This window comes from Vicugna pacos, chromosome 12, assembly GCF_048564905.1.
Source record: "Vicugna pacos chromosome 12, VicPac4, whole genome shotgun sequence".
NCBI classification, from domain to species: domain Eukaryota; kingdom Metazoa; phylum Chordata; class Mammalia; order Artiodactyla; family Camelidae; genus Vicugna; species Vicugna pacos.
The window spans coordinates 34,346,836-34,366,471 of record NC_132998.1 but is presented as its reverse complement, the minus strand read 5'-3'; the positions used below and the strand labels follow the sequence as shown (position 1 = coordinate 34,366,471).

Genomic DNA, 19,636 nt, shown 5'->3' with positions numbered 1-19,636 from the left:
AATACAGTCTTTTAAACAGATCATGCTGGAACAAATGGACATCCATGTGTGAAAAATTAAATCTAGACATAGATCTTACACCCTTCCCCAAAATTATTCAAAATGGATCACAAACCTAAATGTAAAATGCAGTCCTATAAAACTCCCAGAAGATAACATAGGAGAAATCTAAGATGACCTTGGGTTTGGCAATGACTTTTTAGATATAACACCAAATGCATGATCTGTGAAAGAAAGAACTAGTGAGCTGGACTTCATTAAAATTAAAATTTTTTGCTCTGTGAAAGACACAAAGTCAAGAGCATGAAAGCCAAGCCACAGACTGGGAGAAAATATTTGCAAAAGATGTATCTGATAATGGATTATTATCCAAAATATACATAGAGCTCTAAAAAACTCAGCAATAGGAAAACAAACAACCTGATTTAAAAAATAAGCCAAAGACCTTAACAGACATCTACCCAAGGAAGATATACAAATGGCATATAAATATACGAAAAGACGTTCTACATCATATGTCATCAGGAAGAAGCAAATTAAAACGATATACCACTACACACCTATTAGAATGGCCAAAATCCAGAACACTGACACCAAAGGCTGCCAAGGATATGGGGCAACAGGAACTCTCATTCATTGCTGGTGAGAATGCAAAGTGCTACATCCACTTTCAAAGACAGTTCTATGTTGTTTTTTTTTAAATAAAACTAAACATACTCTTACCATATAATCCAGCAATTGTGTTCTTTAGTATTTACCCAAAGTTGAAAATTTATGTCCATACAAAAATCTACACATACATGTTTACAGCAGCTTTATTCAAATTGCTAAAACTTGGAAGCAAGTAAGATGTCTCTTGGTAAGTAAACTGATAAATAAACTGTGATACATATAGACAATGAAATATTATTCAGTGCTAAAAGGAAATGCGTTATCAAGCCATGGAATAAATATGCATAAATCTTAAATCCCTATTAAGTGAAAGAAGCCAATCTGAAAATGCTATATACTATATGTCATTTTGAAAAAGGCAAAACTATGGAGAGTAAAAAGTTCAGTGATTGCCTGGGATTAGTGGGGGAGGGATGAACAGGCAGAGCACAGAGGATTTTTAGGGCAGTGAAACTACTCTGTATGATGCAGTGGTGGATACGTGTCATTATACATTTGTCCAAATCCATAGAATGGACAACACTAAGAATAAACCCTAAAGTAAACTATGGACACAGGGTGATAATGATGTGTCAATGCAGCTTCATTGATGGTAACAGATGTACCACATTGGTGGTGATGTTGATAAATGAGGGAGGCTGTGCATATGTGGGGAAGGGGGTATATTCTCTCTCTCAGTTTTCCTGTGAAGCTAAAAGTGCTCTAAAAATAAAGTGTATTTTAAAAAATGCATACATAGAGAGTATTAGTCTCAATGTTCACAGCAGCATTATTTTCAATAACTAAGATATGGAAGCAGCCTAAGTGTCCATCAACAGATATGGATAAAGAAACATGTGATACACACATACACACACAGGACTATTACTCAGCCATAAAAGAGTGAAATTTTGCCATTTGCAACAACATGGATGGACCTGGAGGGTATTATGCTTAGTGAAATAAGTAAGACAGAAAGACAAATACTGTATGATATCACTTATATGTGGAATCTGAATAATACAACAAAATAATGAATATAACAAAAAAGAAACAGACTCACAGAGAAAACAAACTACATATATATAGTGGTTACCAGTGGAGAGAGGAAAGGGGAGGAGCAAGAAAGAACAGGGTAGGGGATTAAAAGGTACAAACTACTACGTATAAAACAAATAAGCTACAAGGATATATTGCACAGCATGAGGAATATAGTCAATATTTTATAATAATTATAAATGAAGTGTAATTTTTAAAAATTATGAATGACTATGTTGTACACCTGAAACATTTAATATTATAAATTAACTATACCTCAATAAAAATAATAAGATTTAAAAAATAAAGTCATTAAAAATGCATATAAAGAGCTATCACTGCTTGGTACAAAGGAAGGCATACTTTTTAATTATAATTACATTTATTAATAATTAGGCATTAACAATAAGGCATATTAAAAAAACTTAGCACAAGATAAGTTTTTAGGATAAGGATTGCTTGCTAATTAATTGAGGTTTCCTGCTGACTTTGAAGATACCATTTTATTTCATGATTTTTACAGTGCCACCTCTTTGTTTAATATCTGGACCAAATACGCCCCCCGGCTGCCAGCTGCCTATTACAACGAAAAGCTTCTGAAGGTTGGAGATGAACTTTGTGAAATGAAAGTAAGTGACTTGGAAGTCAAACAGAGCCCAAATGAAACTCATTTGTCTAATTTTTTTTTTTTGCTTGATACCATTCCTATTTTACATGATTTGATTTTTTTTTTCTTAGAAAACTATAAGGGCATACATAAAAATTTTAATGAGGCAAAGTAACTAAAAGAGGTGTTAGTTTTTTAATTTTGTAGCGAGAGACTTCTGAACAGAAAGACAGCTAGCTGGGGAGAGGCAAGAACACAGCCCCTCGTGGACGGAGGGTGTGGTAGGCACCCAACAGGAAACGCTGAGTCATCATGTTCCTACCTTATACAAAGGAGCCCAGACACCACTTCCTGTTGTTTTTCACCGGTCTGGCCTTGCCGAGCAAACTCTTAGACCTGGCCTTGCTGCTGTGTTGCTTGGTTCCCACTGCCGGGTTTTCATGACTTTCAGCTCATTCTTAACATTTGGCTGTATGTATTATTAGCAGTCATTCCATACAGGCCTTGTTGTCACTCAGTATTGCGTTCCAAATGAGTTTGTGCCCTTTCTAGTTCCATATCAATGCCCAGGTCTTAGACTGCTGTGGACTCCGGGACTTGGTTTGATAAGAGCACACCATGGCTGGGTTTTCAGTTCATGAAAATGTGAGTTTTCCCCTTAGTCTCTGGCACGGGCTCAAATTATTCCAAGTTAAATGAGAGCTTGGCACATGTAGGATCCTTGGACCGAGAGTTATCCAAAGTGATTTTAGGCCGGACACAGGCAGTATCCCGTCTGTGGCGCCCAGCAAGCGTAACGCTGAGCCCCCGAGGTTTGCGGCAGAAAGCTTACTCACAAGGCAGCCAAGCCAGGAACAAAGGCGAAGGCAGGAAGGTTGGAATATTTATGGGACGTAAGCAGGGTGGTCTTAGGCATGGGAAAACGCAACCGGAGGTAGGGGAAAAGGTGCCGTAGTCAGTGTTCTGCGTAGGTGCATCCGGGTTACATGCTTCTGCAAATCCAACGCCGAGGCGCTTACGCTTGGTACGCTGGGCACGCTGGGTGACGCTGGACATGCTGGGCACGCTGGGCACGTTCGGAGGGCGGAGTTTTGCGCCCTCCAACGTCATCGGACCCTTGCGCATGCTCATTTTTAGGGTTGGTGGTCCCAACCAGTCTTAGCTGGCTCGCGCTGGGCAAGAGCCGTCGCTAAGTTCTTCTGAACAAACTGGACTGCGCGGAGCTGGGAAGGTATGCAGTTAAAGAGAGAGAAAAAGAAAGAAAGGGGGAAAAATAACTGAAGTGAGCTTAATCAGTGAAGGCAGTTTGCAAGCAAAAGGATTTTTTTACAGGCGCTTCCCTTATCTGTCGTTCTGTAAGACAAGCTCAAGAATTTCTATTAGTTATCAGCCCCTGGTCACTCTGTGGGGCACAGTGTCACGTCTTTTTTCAATCTTCAGTTTCTCAGCTTAATTTTCCTCCTCCACTTCTCTTTTCTGGACTTGAATGCTTTTGGACTAGGGAGGAAAACTTAACAAATGGAGGATAAGATGTGAAGGAACTTTCAAAATGAAGCAATAAAAATCTATTTTCTGTTGCCAAATTTAGAGACTCACCTTAGCTCCATATAATTGGACCATGGTTCTTAGAAACTTGAAAATGCAGAGTTTGGAAAACTACAGAAAAACAAACAAACAAAAAAACACCTCAGATGAGATCCAACTTGTAAGCTGTATTCATGTGAAGTGGAGTAACAGTTTTGACAAGAATTAGTAGAGTGCTCCCTCTCCGTTTTTATGCTTCTCTTCAGTATGAGAAACTGCTGGTCTATAGCTCGGGGTGGTTTGAGGCGTATCTGAGTAGGTAGAGAGTCTAACGGTGGAGGGAAGAAGGAGCGTGTTAGGAGTTGATAAAGCAACTTGACTATGGGTAGTGGCTAAAGATTCAGAATATTTAGAAAGGATATTTTAAAAATTTACTTTAAGGAACAAAGAAATGTTTTTTATCTACTTTTCACTGATGGGAGAGTGGGCCAGGGAAGATATTTGTAATCCTGGAAACAGATACGAGTAGTTACTATGGTTGCTAGACTGTATTTATTTTTTATTTTACAGTAAAGATCATTTTGTTGGATTGCTCTTGTTTTGAGCCCAGATTTGAATTTATTATCTGAATCACATTAGAACCGAAACGATTCAGAATTAATTAGTAAGCAAGTAACCAACAAGTCAATAGAAATAGAAACAAAGCAGCGTTTGACTGCATGCTTCCTAAGGGGCGAGGTAACCCAATAGGCAGTTCATACCCCGGGCAGTTGCTTTTCCTGGAAACACAGTTGCAGGGGAGGAAACAGAGGAAGGGTTGCCGCTGAGTCATGGGCAGAGCTAGCTGCTCACATCCACCGCCCTGAAACTCTCCAGGTGAACTGTGTCCTGCGGGGACATGATTCATCTGACTTTGCGATGGAAACGTAAGCATGAATTAGAACTAATGAGAATCGTAACTAACAATAGCTCAGACTTTTAAAATTTGTACTGATAGAACTTAAGAGACTGTTGACAGGTGAGAGAACCAGCTCATCACCCACATTTTTTATCTTCTTTCATCCCTCTGTATTTTTCTTTCCTTTTTTCTTTCTCCCTCCTTCCACTTTTTTCCTCCTTTCTCTCCTTATTTCCCCCTCCCTTGTTCCCCTCCTTCCTCTATCACCTTTCTTTTTTCCTTCTTTCCTTCCTCCCTCCCCTCCCCTTCTCTTCCCTCCCTTCCCTTCTCTTCCTTCCTTCCTCCCTCTTTCCCTCCCTCCCTTCCTTCATTTTAAAAAATTTTCTCGGAGCCTAGGAGGTATCTGAGAAGCAAGGCTGGTCATGCAGCTTGTCTACCCCTCTCACTGAGTAGGTGGTTTACCATGATCTGTTGAAGCTGAATCTTTTGGATTTTGAGTATATACAGATAATTACCGCACATGTTGCCCTAGTGAATAGTCCCATCTTTGAGGACATGATGGTCTCATCTCATAATAGGCTTGTTGTGAGGAAAATTAAATGAAATAATGCACGTAAATTGCCAAGGTCAGTGTCTGTCACATAGTATATGTATGGAAAAGGTAGTAGTGATAGTAGTAGTGATGGGATGGTGATAGTAATAATCAATATCGACACTGTTAATACAAATATTATTTAATTTTAGTAAGGACAAGCCAAATTATATTTTGAAACTTTCACCAAGTCCTCTTTTTATTACAGGAATATAAATTGGCCCTTTTACAGTGCTATGGGAGGTATCTTCAGCAGTTCAGCATCAAATTTGACGAGAATAAAGCAGATGTGAACCAGTTCAAAACTGTCTTTTTTCCAAAAGGCTTTGGAGACAAAACTGCTGCGCATACAGTAAGATGAAAGCAGTAACTAAAATAGCTACCATTTATGATTAAGTGTGCAATAGTATATCCTTTAGTTGACAGCTTCTGAATGTCTTTTATTTGCTTAGCACAAAAGTTACCTTTTTGCTGTGAGTTGCTTAATAAATATTTTCTGCTCTGGATAAGAAAGTGCCTTTATTAAATTTTGTAAAGATACTTTGGAGATCGTGTCACTATAATCATTCATGTATCTAGTAGACAGTAATAACTAATATTGATAGAATGCTTTTAGTTTACAAAGTGCTTTGGAAAACATATTTGATCCTCACCGTAACTCTGAGTTAGATACTGTTATTATCCCTGTTTTACAAAAGAGAAAAAGAGCTATTCACACAGTGTAACAACTAGTGGTTCTGGAGATGCAAAATAGATCTTTTGATACAAAATATTGTGCTTTTTTCTAGTGTACCTGTATTATTATGTTCATTGTTATTGTTGATGCACTGGTTGAGCAGTTGCCATGTGCTAGGTAGTCTTCTAAATGCATTATGTGAATTGTCATCTTGCAGTCCCATTGCAAAGAGGTGGGTACTATTATGCCCCTTTTGTAGGTGAAGAAACTGAGGCTTATCAGAGATTAAGAAACCCAGGCCACTTAAGGCAGTGAGCAGTGTTGGTGTTTGAACCCTAATCAGTCTGACTCCAAAGCTATGTCCTTCCAAATTTAATAATCATTCAAGGTCTTGGAAACAAGATGTGCTTTAATAAGCAGAAAATCTCGAGGCGTGTTTGAGGGCACTCTTGTCAGTTCAGCTTGGCTGTACTGTAAGTGCATGAATGGGAACACTGGGCAATGTAAGTTGGTATCTAAATTGTGTCTGGCACGGATCACAAGTTATGTGTGTGTGGCGGGGTAGGGGGAGTGATGGTGGTGTCCTGACACCAGCAAGCAATTCTTGGGATACCAGCTGGGTATCCTACAGTTCAGCTTAATTCTGACTACCTTCCTGGAAGTGTCGGATTTCACAGGTTAAGGGTTTAGTCTTACAAGACCACTCCCTGCCCTAGCCCACCCCACCCCCACTTAAGGTGCCAGTCACAAGCCCAGATTGTTACCTGCACTTTTGACAAACTGACTGTAAATCAGAGGTTTCCACAACCCCTTCCTTGGGTTTGATTAATTTGCTAGAGCGGCTCATAGAGCACATAGAAACATTTTGCTTACTACCTTGTCAGTTTATTATTAAAGGATATAACTCAGGAACAGCTGGATGGAAGAGATGCACAGGGCAAGGCATGGGAAAGGGGTGTGGAGCTTCCATGCTCGCTCCAAGTGCCACTCTCCCAGCACCTCCATGAGTTCACCATCCTGGAAGCTCTCGGAACTCCATCTTTCCTGTTTTATAGAAGCTTTATTACATAGGTATTATTGATTGAATCACCGTCAGTAGCCATTGGTGATTCAACCTCCAGCCTTCTCCCCTCTTTGGAGGTTGAGGGTGGGATTGAAAGTTCTAATCATCTAATCACAAGGTAGGCTCCAGTGGCAACCAGCCCCATCCTTAGGCACTTTCCAAAAGTCACCTCATTAACGTAGCAAAATAAATCTTTGTCACAAGCAACATTTAGGCAATTTCCTAGTTTTTTTTTTTTTTTGGAGTGGGGAGGTAATTAGGTTTATTTGTTTATTTATTTAAATGTAGGCACTGGGTATTAAACCCAGGACCTTGTGCATACTGGGCATGCACTGTGCCACTTAAGTTATACCCTCCTCTAATTCCAAGGTCTTGGGAGCTGTGAGCTAGGAACTGTGGATAAAGACCAAATATATATGAGAAATATATTTTGGCCATCTGAATGACCAAATACATATTTCTTAGAAATCACAATATCTCAGTGTCCCACTGGGAAGAGGACTTAATGAAAAGCTTGCAAGTTTGGACTTTGAAGGCTCTTCCTCTACCACCCTGATCCAGGCCTCCATCTCTCGTGCTGTGTGTTGCGTTATCCTGCTTCCACGCAGCCTCTCTAGCCTAGTGCCAGAGCCCTGGTGAGCTCTACTGTTTGGAAAGCTTTTATCCTAGATATTTGCATGGGTCATTCCTCCCTTCCCTCAGGTCTCCTGCACTCCCTGCTTTATTTTTCTTTATATCACTTATCACTGGATACACTTAGTTTATTTCTATTTTTATTTTTTTAGAACTTTTTTTTTATTGAGTTATGGTCATTTTACAATGTTGTGTCAAATTCCAGTGTAGAGCGCAGTTTTTTAGTTATACATGAACATACATATATTCATTGTCACATTTTTTTTTGCTGTGAGCTACTGCAAGATCTTATATATATTTCCCATTGCTATACCACTTAGTTTATTTTTTTATCACCTGTCTCCACTTCTAGAATGTGAACTTCATGAGGACAGAGACTGTTCTGAATCTCTAAGCTCTAGTGCCTAAAATAGTGCCTGGCATGGGTTTATTGAATGAATGAATAAATTAAAGTGTTATAGTCAGAATTATTATTCTAGAAGCAGTACACAGAATAGGTTACCAGGAAAAAGACTGGAGGCAGAAGGCAACGAAGCCAATGTTAAGAGTGTGCCAGCAGGACTGGGTGTGAAAAGATATGAAGAATTTGGCTTTTCACATTCTAAGTTTGAGGTTCTGGCACAGTGCTGGCACACTGCCGTTCTCATCAAATATGTGTAAAATGAATGCATGAGAGAATAAACAGATTGAAAAATTAGTCCAGGAGGAACTTGACAATGCAGAACTAGAGGCTTTTAGAAATAGATTTTGGGAGAAAATGCATGGTGATCATGGTGGAAGGAGTAATCATGAAAAATTTACTCTCAAAATATTAACAGCAAAGTTTGTGCAGATATTTAAAATTTTTTTAATGATCCCCACTGTATGTAGTACAGTGAGGCACCATTCAGAGTTGGTGAGATTTTGGTCTCTGGAGCCAGTCTGCCTGGGCTCAGAGAGCTGCTGGACTATTTCTCCTGTGGGACCTTGGAGGAGTGTGTAATTTCTCTGTCCCTCAGTTTCCCCATCTGTAAAACAGAAGTAATAATAAGACCTACCTCGTATGATTTTTTTTTTAAGGATTGCTGAGATAATGAAAGGCTGAGAATAGGGCCTAACACTAAAAAAATACTAGGTTTCATTATCCACTTTTAAAAAAGAGAGTACTTCGAAGATAAGAACTATTCCAACATGCAGATGCATTCAGTAAATATCTTCTTCTGTGAAACCAACAGCAGTGTCTGGAAATAGTATACATGTATCCAAGAAGTATGCATGGTAGAGTAAGGCCCATTTATATTAGTAAGAGTGTCCACTCATGCTTCAGTGGTACTGCTGATTCTTTAGCCAAAATCTCTCTTCTGAACTCCCCAGCTATATAGTAACGTTATAAATGTCTCACACTCGACAGGTCCCGAACTGAACTCATCTTCTTTCTTCCATGATTGGCTCCAGCCAGTCACCCAAACAGGAAATCATTTCAGATATCCTCTCCCTTACTTCGCAGTTCTGATTGGCCACTGAACCCCCCTGACTCAGACAAGACTTGAGTCTTTCCTGTCCCTTCATCCCCATCTCCAGGGCCTCACTTCAGGGCCCTGTTCTTTCTGGACAATCTCAGAGGACTTTGATATCTCCTAGCCTCCTGTGTATAGCTCTGTAGCCCCTGTGCTTTTTGTCTTCCACATTTTTGACAGAATTTGTAAAGTGTAAAACAAATAATTTTACTCCATTGCCCTTTGGCTATAGTCCATATTCCTTGGAATGGTATGGAAGCTCTCCATATTCTAACCATGGATCACCTCTATAGCCTAATCTTTTTATCTTAAACCTCATCCAACTTAAAAGACTTTCAATTCCAGTGACCACCACAACTTAACACCATGTGTGCCTGGAGTACTTTTCCCTCAGTGAAGAGCAGGGGCTGGGTCTTTCTCACCTTCCAGTCCCTGTTGCTTAACAGGGTATGGCAAACAGAGGTGCCCACAAACATTTGCTGAATGAATTATGTTAATGGTAATAATTAATCTGAATCAATCAGTTAAAATGCCATTGGGGGAGTTTATAAAAGTTGATTCAATTCTATATTCTTGGAGATAGGATTTTGTACCTTTTTTCCTTTGGGCTTTTGAAATTTTCTTTTTGACTAAGAAAAGATAATCTTAACTAAAGGAATGCCTTGAAGAAACCGATTTTACCATGTTTCTTTCCGTATATTAGTCCGTTAAGGCTGCTATAACAAAAATCCAGAGACTGGATGGCTTAAAGAACACTTAACTGCTCACAGTTCTGAAGGCTGGGAAGTCCAGCATCAGAGTCCTGGAAGATTTGGCGTCTGCTGAGGGCTCACTTCCTGGTTCACAGATGCCTTTCTTCCCCCGTGCCCTCATATGGCAGATGGGATCAGGAAGCTGTCTTAAGGGTCTCTTTTATAAAGGCATTAATCCCATTCACGAGGGCTCCACCTTCATCACCTAATCACCTTACCTCCCAAATATCACACTGGGGATCAGGATTCAATGTATACATTTAGGGAGGACACAAGCATTCAGTCTATCACACTATACTAATCTATTGAATGAATTAAGCAGAACTGTTTCCATTTTAGTTTTTTACATTTTAAGAAGTGCTTTTCTAAATTGCATAAACCTTATTTATATTCTTATTTTTGTCTCATGTGTTTCAGTTTCATGCCTTAAATGGCAAAAATATTTGCAACTACCAGCTGGTCTGTGACAGTGATACAAACCTGCAGAATAAAGAGTCTGTGATCCAGTGTCTGCATATCTTGTCCTCCTTAAGACTCATCATGCAGGTGGCTTTGCCACAGGAGCACCTCTGCTGGATTATCTTCAATGGTATCTGTCAATGTGTTTTATTTTTCATGGTGTCTTTCAGACACCAAGTTTGATGGTGACTTGATCACCTTGTGATTTAAAACATGTTAATTTCATAATAGGACAATTGTGGGTTTTTTTACATTTTTATTACATTTTGTTTTGTTCTCATGAACAGGGACTTACAAAGCATGTCTTTGGGTTTTCTGCCCAAGAGAGGGTCAGAGGCTATAGGGATAATCAGTTTCACATACATATTATGCAGGGGCCACAGTTAATAAGTATAAATGGAGAAGGATCAGAGGACCCCTGCAGGTTAGACTGGTTCTAAACGTTATCCATTTATTGGTCCTCTCCTCAAATACTTTGGCCAGTGACTAGGGCTTTCTACAAATCAACCTTGTCCTCCTACTTGTTTTTGAATGAGGAGCTCTGAGAATGTGCATGTATTTGTGTGTGTGTATAACATATTTATATATATATATACACATACACATTGTATCAATTCACATCTGTACATATATATGCATTATGTATGTCTGATGAAATGAATCTTAGCTATCAAAACATAGCATTTGCTTTTCCCTTATAAGAATTACAATTTAAATTCAATTAAAATTCTCTTTAAAGTTACAATTTGAAGTTACAGTAAGTCACCTACAATATTGTTCTCTGGATAACATGTTCTTAAAAGAAAAATAATGACAGTGTGTTCTGTGTGCATTAGACCAGGACAGAATAACTTGAAAGAAACATATTGGATTTTCTCTCATCCATGGCAACTGACAGTACATTTCCTAGCCTTTTCCTTCCTCACTCTCCCCAAATAATTTTTTTGACATTTTGATTGTAATTAGACCTTACATTTGCTGCCAGAGATGAGGCTGACTTTGGAAGAAATTTTTCAGTCCAGTGATTGTTAAGCTTTCGTGCCTCATCATCCTTAAAGTAGCTACAGCCATCTCTCCACCTGAATTGCTCATACATCTTGGCAGGGACCGAGCAGGAACAGAGGTTCCATGCTCAAGAAAGAGTGAGAGGCCTAGGGGCTGGGCCCTAACGTCATGCTTTGCTGGAGAGGTGGAAGTGGTGCACTCCCTATCTGAAGTCCTTTTAAGATCGTGTACCTCCTCCCTCCCCTAGTATTCTTAAAAAAAAAAAAATTGAACAATTTATGTATCTTCTGCATCCCTTTTCTGGTGTGTGCTTTTTCTTTGTACATATCACATCATGTTCTAGATTTTAGTCTGTTTCCTAAATACTTTTCCACTCGATACTATGGTTTTAGAATCTAGCCACGTCTGTATATGTAAATCTAGTTTGTTGACTCTGCCTGCTGAATTGTATTCCAGACACCGGTAGGGATGAGCACCGGTTTGCCCTCCCTCTCTAATTGCACAAATAATTCTGCAATGAGTATCTTTGTCTGTGTCCTCTTATAGACATATGTGAGTGTTTTCTGGGAATTATGCCCAAGAGTGGGATTGCTGGATTGTGGGAGATAAATATACTTAGTTTCACTAACTGTTGTCCCTGTTTTAATTAATTCATCTTAAACTTGCTAAGTACCAGGCATTGTTTTAGATGCACAGGACACAGGAGTGAATGACAGACAGAAACCCTGTTCTCATGCTTACATAATGCTTCAGAGAGACAATAAACAGATCAGAACTAAATGGTGTATCTGCTAGTGATGAGTGCCATGGAGGAAAATAAAGCTGAGAAGGGAAGAGGCGAGCACAGGCCAGCTTGCAGGTTTAAATAGAACAGTCTGGGAAGACCTGACCTGAGATGAGTTTCCAGTAAACACCTGAATGAGATGTCTGGCTGTCTGGGGAAAGGGCATTTCACCTAGGGATGAGCAACTGCAAAGACCTTGTAGTTCTAGAACTTTGGAATTTAGGTCATGAAAAAAATAAATGGACTTGCAGTCCATTTCTCAGCAACATTTGACTTTTCCAGTTAGACATTAACACCTTTTTTCTTTACTCTTAATTGACGATTAAACATACACACCCTTGGTTTCTTAAGATGTTTAACCAATCTTGGTTCTTTCATGAAATTGAACTGGGTGAATGAATATTGGCTAACACCTTGCTTCTCAACTAACCTGAGCCCAACTTATTTCAACCCTCAGATAGGTTATTTCGGCAATGGCCATCTCTGATGAAAAGGAATCACATGACAAGGTAGTAAACTCATATTCGGAATTTGGTTAAAAATAAGGCAAAACAAACTTCCAGAGATATCCTGAGCTTGTAAAGATTCACTCTATTCCATTTTGTATCATTTACTCTCTCTATTGGGCTTCTGCAGTGGGAATCTGTGAGCTATGCCAATGTCCTAAACCATCAAAGAAGGATTCAATTATAGTCAGGAAGTGCTAGGGCTGCAAAGGTCAAAGGTGCATCTTTGAAATACACAGGGCCCTTTCATTCTTGAGGGTGGTGTCCCGGGGCCTTCTGAAATTCCAGAGTTCTCACTGCTGAATGTTTGGGCCCTTTCTTGTCCTATACCTGAGTCGCATGTTCTGTGGAGAGTCATGCGTTTCCTGTGCATATCCTTACTTTGTGACTCTTTTTTGTATGTTTTTTCCCTAAAATGCAGTTGCACAGTTTCATTTTTAAAGACTAAATACAGAGGGCAAGAAGGCCAAGCTGAGATAAGAGTGCTGAGCCTGAGCTGTTGCTACTAGAGGAGTGGTTTCTTCCCTGGGGCATCTCACAGGAAATAAATCACCCACTGTGGTGGGAGCAGGCATACCAAGAATGCCAAGCCCTTGAATGCTAAGGACTTGTTGCATTCTCTGTGAAGTCTGTGGTACTCTAAGTGTTTTAAGATTTTATTCAAGTTTTTGTTGGTCACTGATTTGTGTAAGTAATGTTAGTTATGCTTGCAGGTGTGTTTTCATCAAGGGGTGTGTGTTTTGGAGCAGATGCTGTTTTCTCAAAAGCCTTTTGAAGTTCAAATGTGAACCTAGGATTCATAATTGTTGAATTTTGGTGGTTATGAATTTTAGATTAGATATTTCACAGAAAATATTTAGACTGCTTGTCATTGTAATTACATGCCTTTTTAAAGCATGTTGTACTGTCTTTTGGGGTCTGTTTATAACACATAATATTCTTTGTATACAGAAAGATGTACGGTGATGTTATTCCCTCCCTGTCCTCCAAACCCTGCTTGAAATGAGCCTTCTCTTATTTAATTAACGGACTGACAAATCATACTTGAATGATCTTAAATAGGAGCTGTAAGTGGTGTTTTTCGTTAGAATGCCTATAGGGCATACCTTAATAATGGGATAAATATTATATGGGACTGTGAATGAATATGGGCAACCTGTTAAGCATTATGATTTTTAAATTGAGTTTCCTTGTTGAGTATTGTGTCACGCCGATTAAATATGTATCCTATCTTATTTGGAGACAAATCTTTAGTTTTTCAACTGTGAGGAAACCATGGGAACTGATAACATTTGATATGAATTAATGAAACTTCTAGGTACATAAATTATGCTACTAAAATATTCTTTTGTTCAATATCCCTCAAAACTTAAACTCCCTTTAAAATGAGACTAAAAGATTTGTGTCAACATGTAATTGTCATATTAGTTCTTTTAATGATTTGGCTATAAGTTACAAAAAATTTATGATTATAATTCTCTAACCATTAACAGATTTTCTCATGAGATCACTTGTTTTGAGAACTACCAACTTAAACTACAGAAATTGCAATATTAGATTCTGTCCTTTGTAACATGTTAATCTTTTTCTTCACTTAGGTACCATTTATATTTACACCATTTGCAGAAAACTGATGATCATAGGTCACTCCTCCAAGGTAAGAAATTTACTGATAGAATTTCCTTTTTTCTTAGGGTTTTTATTAGCATTGGATGCTACACAAAGAAAATTTAGTGAATTATATAACAAAATTTAGTGGATATGTTTACTGTTCTTAGTTTTACTTTAGTTTTAGTTTTACTTTAACATAATCATATGTAAAAGTGCAAACAATAACGTATTAATGAAAAGAAAGAAATTCTGAAATTGGTAAGTATTTCTCCAGTGTCCATTGTTCTCTCATACGTCGTAATCTGTCAAAAATGACACTTACTCTAGGTAGGATGCCCATCCATTCTGGCTTTCCTACGGCCATTCTGGTTTATGCCTGTTGTCCTGGAGTATTACTAATAGTGCCACTTTCACTTATAGAAGTGTCCTGATTTGGATGATAAACTGTGGTCAGTCTGAGTATATCATGCTGTGGAGCTTGGACCACATATTGCCTAAAGAGCTTGGGCTGTACTTATGGCCCAGATACTACTTGGTTAAATGAGCTGACTATTTTTTGAGATTCTCAGTGACCAGTACTCACTGCTCAGTTTTAGCTCAAGGAAGTGGCTGACACTTCTGTTGACTTTCATACCATGTTGTTAACACTTCTGTCTCCAGGAGATACATTTATTCCCTGTGTTCATTGTCCAGTCATTGAAATGTGGGCCAAGAAGGGAAAATATACTCCCCTTGAGACCAGGCTTGAATTGTTGCTGACATCTGGAACATTACTACTTTAGTCTTCTCCATGGCATGCAAGACCTTGCTCTGAATACTCTAATCCTTGGGACAGATATTTTTTTCCTTACTTCCTCAAAACACAGCCTAGTATCTTAAAAGTTGACAATGTTTAAAAAATATAGAAGCAAAGATATTTGCATACTTAATGGATAACATTGTGTGTTCTCTCTGTGTTTTGTTCCTCACATCTAAAAGCTTTGTTATTGACAGTGACTTGAACAAACTCTGTACCAGCTTTTTGAATTAAAATGAAGGGAGACTGTCCCAGGTATAATGTCAATTTGGCATACAGACTATTCCAGTGATTCTATATTCCATTCCAGATGATTTCCTAAAAAGAATTTGCGATGTCCTGTTGCACCTTGCTGTAGCAACAAATACTGCTTCACAGAACCGTCATAGTTTGGTCTGCTTATAGCATTTGTCTGGCAAAACTTCGAAGGACAAAGATGTCTGTGCCAACATTTTTTTTTTAATTGAAGTACAATACAGTCAGTTACAATGTGTCATTTTCTGATGTACAGCACAATGTCCCAGTCATGCATATACATACATATATTTGTTTTCATATTCTTTTCCATTAAAGTTTGCCAACATTTAACTGTTAGTGTTTGTACTTGTTAACACTGAGAGAATTTTAATTTAACGTGATAGTCATCTTAAAATAATCTGTTATTTTTACTCTATGTAAGACATCTACTCTCCCTTTCATATAACTTGAGTTTCTCTCTGGCAAAATAAGGGCTGAGGGAGGATAGTCCTATAGCCCCAATCTTGTGGGATGGGAATAGAGGGGAGTGAGGAAGGCAGGAATTTTGGGGTGGTGGGTGGCTGTGCAGTTGTCACTTGAAGATTAGGATGAAATTCTTTCAGTTTGTTCGGTAAAATTTCAAGGAAATTAATCATTTTCACCCAGAAATTCTCAAGTCCTCAGCTGATGAGTTGATTCCTGAGCTGAGACTATAAATGGACTCGATGGGTCCATTTAACGGGGACAAGACCTCGGCAGTCCAACCACATCTGAGTCCTCCTGATTTTGTAGCAACTTTAGAGTTCAACTCTGTTATGACATAAGACAGAAGGAGAAATAGATGTGGGATCCTCAGGCTTTTCTTCATGTCACCCCAGCGCAATCTAAACTCCTCTTCCTATGGGATCTAGGAATTGTAATTACCGTATGTTGTTGTTATTGAATCCCTACTATGTGTTAGGTACTGTGTGAAGGGCTTTGCCTACATAGTAATACCATGATAGTCTAATGAGTTGGGCACCATCATCATATCGTCATTTGTTGAATGAATGCTTACCATCTATCAGGTATGTTTTTAAGCACTTTTCACAGATTATCTCAATTAATCCTCACACCAGCACTTTGAGAAGGTGCTGTTTCTACCTTTATCTTAGAGATAAGGAAGCTGAGCTTATTAGAAAGGTCAGTTTGCTCAAGGCCGTGCACCTAGTTAGAGATGTAGCTGAGACAAGAGTCAGTGCCTCACTGACCTGCCTCTTAACACCATTAGACTACAGCGTGTCTGTGACCCACCCTATTTTGGCTCACCTTTTCAAACGGAGGAGCTGTGTGGGAGCATCTGATGAAATCTTAAATTTTTTTTGACGTGAGTGAAGATATTTTGAAGACCAAGACTGGACAGGGCTCTTCCCCAGGTGGGAAGGACTTTTTTTTTTGGTTTTGCTTTTTTTTTTTTTTTTGGAGGCGGTTAAGGGAATTCAGTTCATCTATTTATTATTATTATTTTTTAAATGAAGGTACTGGGGATTGAACCCAGGACCTCATGGATGCTAAGCATATACTCTACGACTGAGCTGTACCCTCCTCGCCCAGGAAGCACTTTTGTGCTGCGGTAGGTCACCAGCATAAGCTTAGGGAATGGAGGGAGGGCAAATTTCTAAAGCCTCTTTCCCTGAAGACATATGACAGTTTGCTTTCCTTTATGATATAGTCTGTAGTTTCTTCTGAGACATTTAAAACTAATATAGTACTCAGCAAACATTAAAGAATACAGTAGAATCTATTCATTCTAAGAAAATGCTGATTTCTGTTTCATTTTACTACAGAACTAAAATAGTTTGGTAAAATTTGTGACTTGAGCAATAATATCAGATCTTTCCACATTCCGTTAAGAAACTTCAAATTCAAACTGCTTCTCAGTTGTTTCCCAAAGGCTGTAAGCTGATATAAATGGTGCTGCGGTGCCATCCTGTGGCCAAGCTGATTAATCATGGGTGCTTTTCCTTCTTGACACCTGAACCATATTCTTGGTGGACTCTTATAATTTGATTTTTCAAAGCTTTTTTTCCTATGAACAGAATAGTCATGCTGAAATCTCTCAGGTTTTCAATTGATAGAAATAGTTCTTTCTTTAGGAGCAAGAAAAAATTACTACAAATTAAGAGGTTTTTTTGTTTTTGTTTTTTTGTTTTTGGAATGGTTTTTCATCTTTAAAACCTGAATGATGGTGTTTCCAGAGCCCTAGATGGAGTGATGGTTTTGTCTTCTTTGTGACGGTTGCCACGTGTAGTGGAAAGAACACTACTGGACTTGGGAGTCCTCTTAGTTTAGGGTACGGTTCTGTCTGGCACTAAAATTTGTGATTTAGGGTCTTTTATGCGAAGTCCGAGGTCAAGCCCAAATATCATGTGAACAACTGGTAACTGAAGCTATTTTTATTTTGAAATGGTAAATTTCTAATACCAGGAATCCTGAGAGCTTTGGGTATGAAGGGGGAAAATTTATGCATAGCTTAATCTCATATCCCCCAAACCACAACAATCTGAATGCAAAAATCCACAGTAGGATATCTGTGCAGCAAATCTGAGAAAACTCAAGACTTCTGATGACTATTAATGCCAGTTCCACTGTCACTTCACAGTATGGCGAGGTTAGCAAAAAACAACAGTGACAGCAGGAACAGCAAAAACTGCAATAAAGCAACCCCGACCCATTTTACAATGGTCTAGTCATGCACTCTAAAGGACATTGGCACCTGGGGAAAAGCTGTGGAAGACCAACCATGATGAGAAGGGAAGTGCAGATCTGGGAGGCAGAGAAGTGCTTGGGGATCTTTGTCGTGGGGAGAGGGCAGGCTGCATAGGCATTTTCAGACTAACAGAAGGCTGTAATTTGGGAGTTGAGTTTTGAGTGGTTTTGTGCTATTCCAGAAGGCATAACCAGGATGAATGTTCTGGAGGCATATTAAAGTGGATTTCATTTCAGATTAAAGAAGTTTATGTTTAGAATTGTCTGCTGATGCCACCTGGCATGTTTCTGTTACTTGAGGTAGGAACTCAGGCAGGGAAGATGTGGGGCATCAGGTGGTGATGTTGGTGATGTTGATGAGGATGAAATTAGGTTGACTTTCAACCATTTGACCCTATGATTCCTTGAAATAGTTCCATATTTAGCACCGTGAACTGAAGCTTTTAAATGAAGGTCAGTCAGTCAAATAGTTTTTGCATGTCTACTACATGCCAGATCAAGTTCTGGGGACTGGGGATCCAGTAGTGAACAAGACAGACAGGGCTCCTTCCTAAGTGAACTTGCATTCTAGTGAGGTGAGCTTACATTCCCAGTGGATAGCAAGGGGTATTGTAATTGTGTGTCAAACTCTGTTCTGTTTCCAACAGTCCTTTTTCCTCTGGAATCAAAACTGACTAGACAGTGGAAAATTCTTGTCTTTTAGGCTTCTTTTTTCTCTTAGATGTCTGCTGGGCAGCTTGTACACATGTTATATACATTGTCTTTGAAGGCTCCAAAGATGGCAATAGGGTCTGAATGTTACCAGCGTTTCATCTATTTTTACTGTTAAATGCTTTGTCAATCTGATAGGTTTGCTTTGTACATATGAAACTCCTGGACCTTTTTGGCAATTTGCCTTTTCACTTTGGGTTTTGCTACAATAGACTTATTTTTCTTTAATTATTTCCTCAATTATTGAAGGCCAAATTTGTTATTGTAAGAGGAGCTTTATACTGTTGTCCGAATTTGTTACCATTATTTTCTTGAGAATTTGGGATACTGGTTAACTCTCCTTTGGTTGTTTCTGCTGACTTTAGGGTTTTTCAGTGAATTCATTTAATAGCACTTGGAAACACCTGTTAGGTACCTGCCCTTGTTCTAGGTGCTGGTGATATAATAACAAATAACACACTGTTGTTATTTTCAAAGAGATCACAGTGTAATTTTGGAATCACACATGTGAGCACATTAATGCAATTGGATGTGGCATGCAATATGTGTGTACATAAGAATCTGTAAATTATATACAGTGTATGTATATACACACACACACACACACACACACACACACGTAAATATACATACATACAACACAATAAGAGACAGCATTGGAGCAATGGTCATTTCTCTCCAGGGACATTGGAAAAGTCTTCTTCAAAGGCTAGTTCTCTTCCGCCTGCTCTTCCTCCTCCTGTTCTTCCACCTCTCCTGCTCCCTCTTCCTCCTCCTCTGTCTTCATCATCATTACCAACACTAACACTTATGTGTTTACTACATTCTAAGCATTTAGCTTGTATTAAT

At 38.9% G+C, this 19,636-nt stretch overlaps 1 protein-coding gene across 6 annotated transcripts in view; it reads left to right on the top strand.

Moving 5' to 3' along the window:
* CFAP54 (cilia and flagella associated protein 54) overlaps positions 1-19,636 on the top strand; it is a 247,555-nt gene that overhangs the window by 4,969 nt on the left and 222,950 nt on the right. For all 6 annotated transcript variants that reach the window (XR_012078525.1, XR_012078523.1, XR_012078522.1 and 3 more), the window contains exons 2-5: positions 2,213-2,318; positions 5,519-5,662; positions 10,348-10,519; positions 14,283-14,341. Coding sequence is in view for 2 of the 6 variants with exons in the window: in XM_072973225.1 (XP_072829326.1) it covers positions 2,213-2,318; positions 5,519-5,662; positions 10,348-10,519; positions 14,283-14,341 (481 nt within the window). In the remaining 4 variants the exon portion in view is untranslated. The remainder of the gene's footprint in view (positions 1-2,212; positions 2,319-5,518; positions 5,663-10,347; positions 10,520-14,282; positions 14,342-19,636) is intronic.